The sequence below is a fragment of the Lampetra fluviatilis genome, chromosome 14 (genome assembly GCF_964198595.1).
Source record: "Lampetra fluviatilis chromosome 14, kcLamFluv1.1, whole genome shotgun sequence".
Taxonomy (NCBI): Eukaryota; Metazoa; Chordata; class Hyperoartia; order Petromyzontiformes; family Petromyzontidae; genus Lampetra; species Lampetra fluviatilis.
The window spans coordinates 13,044,190-13,053,281 of record NC_136288.1 but is presented as its reverse complement, the minus strand read 5'-3'; the positions used below and the strand labels follow the sequence as shown (position 1 = coordinate 13,053,281).

At 43.5% G+C, this 9,092-nt stretch overlaps 1 protein-coding gene across 1 annotated transcript; it reads left to right on the top strand.

Annotated features, from left to right (window-relative positions):
• The first annotated feature begins 318 nt into the window (after window positions 1–318).
• On the top strand, window positions 319–8,535 carry UBE2W (ubiquitin conjugating enzyme E2 W). Its single transcript, XM_078862732.1, has 6 exons — window positions 319–352; window positions 2,385–2,476; window positions 4,059–4,161; window positions 5,185–5,340; window positions 5,889–5,964; window positions 6,718–8,535. Exons 1-6 carry the CDS (start codon window positions 338–340, stop codon window positions 6,729–6,731), a joined length of 456 nt encoding a protein of 151 aa, XP_078718858.1. The 5' UTR covers window positions 319–337; the 3' UTR covers window positions 6,732–8,535.
• Window positions 8,536–9,092: the final 557 nt, after the last annotated feature.

The following is a 9,092-nucleotide window of genomic DNA, read 5'->3' as shown; positions in this document are numbered from 1 at the left end:
TACGTGACTTTACCGAAAGACCCAAGAATATTGACCCACGAATAATGTGAAAGGTCAGTTGAGTGGCGGGGTGGTAGGTGGGGGGGGTGGTAGGTGGGTGGGGTGGTAGGTGGGGGGGGGGTGGTAGGTGGGGGGGGGTGGTAGGTGGGGGGGGGTGGTAGGTGGGGGGGGTGGTAGGTGGGGGGGGTGGTAGGTGGGGGGGGTGGTAGGTGGGGGGGGTGGTAGGTGGGGGGGTAGGTGGGGGGTGGCGAGACGGTGACGTATGTCAGGAAACGGGAAGGGGGACTAACGTCGCTCACGTGACCCGCGCTCCCATAATGCAGCGCGGCTTGGGAAGATGGCGTCCATGCAGGTGAGACCGGCTGCGGCTCCGTCTTGGTTGGTGGTGGAGGTGCTGGGTAGGGGAAGTGGCACTTTAACTTGGTAGCCGCGGACTCGGCTGGCTACCCTTGTAACGCGTGGCGCTCTCGCCCCTCGCTCGATCATCTCTTCGAACGGCGGGGCCGCAAAAAGCGACGGAAGTTTAATGGGGGGGCGCAGTGGCCGCGGCCGTCGCGAGCCGGAGTCGGCGGTGAAACCAGGCGAGCAGCGCCTCACCCCGGGGAGGGGGGCGGACTAGGCCCCAGTGGTGGTTGTTGTTGTTTGGTGGTTGTTGTTGTTGTTTGGTTTAATTCGACTTCACTGGTGTTGATGGTGGTTGCCGCTGTCACTGCCGTAGTGGTTGTTCGCAGCTGCTGGTGTTGTGGGACTAAAGGACCAGCGTGTTTTTGTTCCGTTCCCGTAGCGATGGTAACGCCCCATTGGAACCGTCTTTGTTTAGGTAACGGTGGTTGTATAATCATTGTAAGGTCGTTAATTTTAGTAAGTGTTAAAAGTAGATAGTTGCTTGAACGTTTGTTGTGATATAACACGCAATGTTGAAAATAATGACGTTCAATAGTGACGATGAAATCATTACTCCAAGCACCATTTCGTACAACTGGTGGTGATGATATAACGTTTATTATAATCGCAGTGGTACTATAATCAACATACCGTGTGATGTTAATATATTAATACAACAAAAATAGTTGGGAGCTATTTAATGGCATCACGATAACATTTACGGAGACGCGTTATACTATACTGAGCAATGTGCTAAAGTGCCGTGAAACACCAATGGTCGACAGAAACAGTCTATGCAATCGTGGCTTGATAAAGGGAAATACACCATTTTTTTCGTAGAAGAATGTGTCGCTATACACTGAAATGCATTGTTCTTAAGACATGGTGTAAGGAAACTGGACTACGTAAATGAAGTGGTGCATGTGAGTGGATCATGCCAAAAGGCTTCCCATTAACTGCCCTGGTATCTAAGTCGCTTCAAAACCCCAGCAAGTTTGGTAGTTTTGACAAATCTCTCCGTGAGTTCAAACCAACGCAAGCGTGCGCTAACCACACCCTCGTGTCAATGTCATTTCCCGATGCTCAAACAAGATTGTAGCCTGTAATTACATCACTTTATGAAACGGTTTAAAATGTATACAATAACACTCATATGGGGAGGCGGAGACTGTCCCCCCCGTCATAATAATGTCGAGTTTCCACACAATCCCTCTCCACCATAGTGGAATTTAGATATGACTAAGGGCCCCAAATAGAACCAATTGTTGCCCCATGTTCCTTTTTGGTAGTGAGAACCATTTATTTGAGTAATGATTCATCATCAGTCATTATACATTAACTGCTGAACACACCTCCCCCAAGCCACTGCCATCTGTCGCCTTGCTACGATCTAATCCAGATAGCACCTGCACATGAGCAGATTTCACCACGTCATATACTTGGGTGTCGTACTCCCGACGTATAATTTCTTGGCTGCCACTCATTGTTGATAATCTGCCAACATCATACCTTCCAGCAACGTTCCCTGTCTAAGCCCACTTTTCTTTACCTGCATATGTTCTTTGATCCACGTGTTTTTCTATATTTCTCAGTGTAATGTAATGTCCTGTAAAAATGAAGTTGATATTTGACAACACAGACATAAAAATAACATTTATTTCTCTGGAAAAATTCTGACAAGTCACAAGGTTCTTTAGTTATGATGTTTGTCCAATTCCTTATATTTTTTACGTGGTAGAGAATGTGAATTATCAAGGAAAACACACCGTTTCTACAAAGGAGAACCAGTAAAAATATGCTTTTTGTATTAGAAACCCAGTTGGTTTACCGTATTTCTGTGGCTGCCTCTTAGCCCTGCAGATTTGAATCTGTGAATGGTTTGTTTGAAAATTAAGTTGTCTTCTTCATTGGTTTATTAAAGGGGTGGGGGGGTGGTCATGATGTTTTAAATCAAGTTTGAGTTATGCACAGCATGTGGTGTGCAACTCTCGCTGTTGCAGAAGAGGTTACAGAAAGAGCTGATGGCCCTCCAGAAAGATCCGCCCCCTGGAATGAAGGTTGATGAGAAGAGCATTCAGTCCTCCCTGACACAGTGAGTACGAACGGCACGCCTGGCCCATCTCACTGGACTGAGCAGTGCCCCCCCCCCCCCCCAGCTGATCGTACATCCCAAGCACTCCTTGTAGGGTCACAGTTAACAATTTCGTTTATTTTGAGCACTCAGTTATTAAGTCGTGAGGCCACAAGTCATAACGTGACCTTAATTATTCTCTCCCAACTTCCTATATTTTCCATTGTGCAGTTTGAAATGTTGGATTTAAACTATTGTTTTATTTGTAGCAGCTAAAATGTCAGAACCCCATTATCATTAAACTCTTAATGTCGCCTTGAAAGGAGAAGGAGATGATATGCTTCAGGCAATGGCTCTTTTTCATAGCACAAATAGAGGGGTCAGAGAAATTGTGGATAATATTTCTGACTGCACATCACATCGTGGGAGCTTGATATGAATTACATTTAAAAATGGTTGTTAATGAGCAGATTTGAAATTGACGTGGATTAGTTATCATCAATAAAACAACTCTTATTACCATGAAACTCCATTATCATTACCCAGATGTTATGATGACAGTGTCACAATAACAGTGCCACGCCTGTGTGTACGATTGCCAGACATGGGCCTTATTTACACAGTCATATCCACCGCTGCTTAAAAAACCTTGTCAATATGCTCCTACGTAGGAATGCAAAATTTTAACAACATAGTCCTGGTTTAGTGTCAAATAATTTGCGTATTGGCGATCCGCGATAACTATAACAACCAATCATGTTAATTGACATAGCAACGAGTACTTCATGTTCCCAGTAACATTGATAAAAGTTATGTTTTTCATGCCGTCGCCAGCTGAAAAGTCACTGAATGCTAATGACGATATTACTTTACTGTCGTTTCGAATTTAAGTTCTTCAAACATTTGGTCTATATCTTACACTTCATGGCTTGTTCAAACACGTTTTGTAATTATCTTTAACTTTTATTGATTTAATAGCCTTAACATTGGCTGGCAACTATTCAATGTGCTCTTGGAACTTAATATGCTATGTTTTTTCTTACTATTTTTAATGTATTTTACAATGAATTTTCAATATTTTAAGTGTTCAACAATAATCCAGTCTGAGTGAATATTTGTATCACCTGTTACAAATGTTTTAGCTGTGATTCAGCAAAGCATGATGTTGCCTTTGTGCTACTGTGCACACTTTTTTTTAAACCAAAACTTAATTACAGCATGTTACAGTTAATGGGCTTCATTGTAAATCTAACTCCGTATGTTCACATTGCTGTTTTAATTCCGTTATGTTCTCATTGGTTGGCTTCAGGTGGCACACATGAAATAGATTAATTTATTTTATAGTTTGAACGTTTATCATGGTTCTACCGTTTATTATAGCAGATCAGTCTTGAACAATATTTCTTTCTAATGCTCTGACTCCTTTTACAGATCTAAGTGCATTATAAACGATAAAATTACGATGATGGTGACATACCTTGTTACCGTATCCATACCGCAAACGTAATGCTCTGTAATTCGGTCTTTGCACGGTGTCCTGTTTTTATTGTTGTTTATTGAGCACAGACTGATAATGGGAGAGTGATTGTACATTACATTACAGGTGGATTGTTGACATGGAGGGAGCATCTGGCACTCTGTATGAAGGAGAGAAATTTCAACTTCTCTTTAAATTCAGCAGTCGCTACCCATTTGACTCACCACAGGTGAGCTGATGCAATCTTCATTTTCAGGGTACCGGTTATTTAATTGCAGAAATGTTTTTCTCACTTTGTGCTGGTCAGGTATACCGGGTTCCCGTTCAGTAGAAGTTGATATAACTCCTCGTATTAAAATCACAATGTTGGTGTTATATGAATGGAGTAACTTTCTGTTTTCTATCTAAATAGAATTGCTGCTTTGTTGCGGTCAGAACGTGTCGGTATTATGTGATATTATGCGTTGTATTAACTTTACCTGTATGGTAATATTTTTGGGCATTGGATCCTCAATGCATTGCATGATATAAAAGATGTATAAATACAATAGCAGATTTGAAGAGGCTAGGCGTTTTTGAGTGATGTATACGTTTTTATCTGACCTATCACTTTTCCAAACACTTTTCAATTTAATTTAAATGGCACTTATTAAAATTAGAGTTAAGTTTTCACCCGGTAATTTCCAGAAGTGTGTAATGGTTAACACTTCATTATCCTGGAAACAAGGGTTCAATTCCCTGTCGTGGATAACATCACTGGGGTTTTCCTCTTGGTTGTCGTGTCCTTCAGTGGTTACCTGGTGAAATGGGGAGCTGAGCTCTGGGGAGATATTGATGTCTGCGTGTGCATGCAAGCTACACCACTTGTTTTTTGTGTGCCTCACCAGCCTCAATAGCCGCTCGCTAACAGCAATTTCCTCCGTAGTCTTAAGACGAAATGAAATATATTTGTCTGCGTGAGTCCGAGAACTGCAGCACAATAGTTGACGTGCTGCACCAAGATCCGAGAGACCTGGATTTGATTCCTAGCCACAGATAACGTCGCAATAAGTATCTTGAGTGTGTGTGTGGACGTCAGCACTGGGGAGATAAAGGCAGCCAAGCGTGATGGTGTTGACACTTACCTGTGCATGTGCCTTGCTTGGCCATACTTGATGCTCGCTTTTAACAGCGCTTGTCTCGAACGTTTAGGACTAAATGTTGATTTTTTTTATCCCCGCCGTCTGCGCGCACTCGTTCTCACGTGATGCAGGTCGTCTTCATCGGCGAGAACATCCCCGTGCATCCCCACGTGTACAGCAACGGCCACATCTGCCTGTCCATCCTCACAGAGGATTGGTCCCCGGCGCTCTCCGTTCAGTCCGTCTGCCTTAGCATCATCAGCATGCTGTCCAGCTCCAAGGAGAAGGTGTTGTGCATTTGTAGTTCGCTCGCGCGCACACGTTGTAATCAAAAGATGGGTTTCCTAAATTTTGGCCGAGGTCCCTTAAACGTGTTATCAATTCGTTATCAGTGGTGGATCGGAGGCGTTGCTGAAGGTCAAATTGCACAAGTGCAGCCCTTCCACCAGTCCACTGCTGGGTGAGGTTTCCCCCATGCCGTGCGTGTCATTGGGGTTTTGCCTTGGTGCCTTCTGCTGCCCCGCATGTCAACTTGCAAGACCTATGACAAACCTATTTTTGCTGCATGGCGATCACTCATCCGGCCACCCAGGTCACTTACAAACGAGACCATCGCGTGTAGTCTCTGGGTTTTATCACTGGCTTAAATACATTTGACTTGTCTGTGAAGCCTGCTTATTTTCCACGATCTTGACGAGGAATGGAACATTGGAGGCGATTTCTTAATCGGCCAATTCCTGATGAGCAATGTTATATGGATGAGTTTTGCAAATCGCTTGGTAACGTGCCTCTGAAAAAAAAATCTTTGTCTAGATCACTGTTATTTCTTTCGCAGAAACGGCCTCCAGACAATGCACTTTACGTCAGAACGTGTGACAAGAACCCAAAGAAAACGAAATGGTGGTATCACGGTGTGTATCTGCTCTTGTGTGCTGCCGCCACCACCGCCGTCGTCCATGTGTCTTACAAATATTTCACGTGAATATTGAGTTTTTTTTTATTTTCAACGATTGGCGGTTGAGCTGAAAACGTGGCCCCAAAAAAGAACACTTTTATAAATACGCACCGACGTTCCAAACGTCGTACTCAAATGGTAAATGTTGTGGGTTTACTCTCCAACACACCAGTGTGCTGAAGTAGGTGACTAATTGGCACGTTTATTTACGGGACAAACCTTACCAATTGGCTATGTCGGGTGGTGTTGGGTTAACAACACATTCATATTTGTGCGGTCTAACCCAAAAAACCTTTATTATGAGGTCCGACATATTTGAAATGTCATGAATGAGAAGAATTCCTATTCACAAATTGAATGGCCAACCATACTGTCTTTAATGTACATGTGACATTTTCGGTTGTGCACTTTAGGCATTTCCAAAGATTGCAAGTCTTTGAGGTTATGGTCATACATTCTCTAAACATTTTAATACACCATTGCATTGGTGTGCTGAATCATTGTTACAGAAGGCCCATAGTCTGATGGATTTCAGAAGTTGTTTAATACTTGTGCGAGGTGCAATCAAGTAATGGATGTTGATGATGGCTAAAATATTTTAGTTCAATTTGGAGAGGTATACTTTAGTGTATCTTTCCCATGGTCGTACACGCTGGCGCATTGAGTTGCCTTAGCAATTTTATCACTGAACATGTTTCCACCATTGCAGACGACAGCTGCTGACAAAGGGGACCGACTGACAAATGAACGAGGTGGAAGGAGGAAGAGGGGAACGAGAGCGAGCGAGAGAGAACAGAATATGAACCAAGTAAAACAGAACCTCCAAAGCACTTTGAACATTCTGAGTGATTGCGAGGAAGCCTGACCCCAGCGTTGATTTGCGCGAGTGTGACGGTGTCGCCACACACTAATCCTGCGCTGCTCGGAGGGACAGCGGTACAAGCTCTCACTGACTTGCGTGGGGGGGGGGGGTGCAGACTAGAGGTGGTGGGGAAGAGCAGGGCAATTCTTCCCCACTCCCAAAAAACAAACACAAAAACGACGAGTACAAGTTATTTTTTATTGGTGAAACCTCAAATTGGGCTGCAGGTGTATTTTGAATGTAGCTTTCTGTTAAAGGCATCGGAGCTTTCCTTGCCAGTCCAGTGTCTCATTTGCATCCGTGGGATTCTTTTTTGGACGACTGCACTGTTATTTATCTGGTCCCTTGTAAACGATGTTTATTTTTTATGGTAGTGTTGCCCGTGTTAGATATCAATATTGGATAGGTTTACCTCCCCCTGTGGCCCAACATGTTTCTTTGTTGTTGTAGATGTTTATATCTACACTTTGTCAGTGCAATAAATGGAATCAAATCATGCATTTTGTCTTTAAATAAAGAGTGTATACAGTGGTAGTTTTGCGACTGATTTTCTAAACATAACTATTCCATCAATTGCCAGTGTATTAAATGTACATTGTTGCAGGCAATGCAAACGGCGATACAGGCGAACTGTATATATGTTCCTGTCCTTGGTGGAATATAATGTTAATGTGAGTCCTGTTCTCTTAATGTTCAGTCTGAAGTGATTTAAAGGATTTGGACTTGCTTTAAATCTCTTGTGCTGTGAGTGAGGAGGGGATTATTTTATTATTTGCTCTGTATTGTAACATTAAATATACACGTGTTGGTATACTACATTTTGAATGTGCTGTCATGGTCAATAAAATGTTAATGCCCACATATAAAAGCTACTTGAAACACATTTCAATTTTCCACAAGACACCATGCTGGAGAGGTAACATCCAAAGTAGATTTGGCACAATCGACCTATGCGCTACAGTTAAGACCAGAACTACATTATTACTATAAAAATGGGCCCCAAAATCGATAGTCTGAATGCCCTTTTAAGATTGCAATGTTCCCCACCCGAAAGCTCCATGGATGTGTACTTTTGTTGTACATTAAGTAAATGTGTCTATGTACATTACGCTGTACACTGCTTCAGTGTTCTGTGGTCACGTATGCAGTGTATGGGAAGTTTTTTCTGACCATCGGTTACATTGGATCGGCGAAATTCCCGTCGCTTTGTGCAAAATTGCGAATCTTGGGACGGGCAACGGCTGAACAACGACTGAACCCGCAACGGTGGTCACATGCAATCGGTGATGGGGGGGGGGGGTACAATCACAACTATCTCAACACTTGTGATGTGTACCTTGCTCAACACAAACGCGTGGACTATGTTGTGGCCTTGGTGGGGTCGGGCTTGTTGGTGTTTACCACTCGTCGTGAATTGCATGTGCGCGTCGTCACACTAGCCGCATTGTGTGGAAACTTTGATTTGGGGGTTGTTCTTTTCGGTTGGAGCGTTGAGGATGTAAGACTTGGAACACAGCCTTATACTGATTCTAAAAATGTGTGTATACTGTATGAGTAATTGAGCATTTTCACGAGATGTAATATTTTAAAAGCAGTAAAAAAAACCTGGCCTATCCTTTTTTGTGTGTGCGAGAGGAGAAAATAAAAGATTTTTTTTTTCCAAGCCACTTCGAGTCGAGTGCTTGTTTTCGTCGTGAGTCTCGGTCAATAGACGCGAAATACAAAGCTCGGTCCGATGTTCCCTTTCTTTCAAAGCTCTTCCAAGTTGTAAGCTGCATTACCTCCCGAAACGTCCGATCAATGCTGTCGTATTACTTAACCCCCACCTGTCCCCAGTCTCGGGTTTTCACGGCAGCCAACGGAGTAACGTTCTTAAATAACGTCACCCACCCAGGAAAGCCACACGTGAATCACATGGCCGTATTTTTTTTTAGAAGGGTCCTGCGTCGTAATATTTAGCCAATTTCAAAAAAGGATTTTGTATGTGCCTGCGGTAAAGGAACCAAAGAAAGCCCTCCCGTTCTTAGGGGATAGCGCTCCAAAGAGCATGCATTGATTGGTTTGTGAACCCTCAACTTCTATATTGCCACTTTCCCCGACAGCCCCAAGGGGATTTGAGCGTCACAAAAAATGTGGACGCTATCCACTAACCCTTATCTCCGAAGAACGGAATCACAGGTGTGCGCCGCCACGCACGCCTCACGGTTGGCAGCATATTCCTT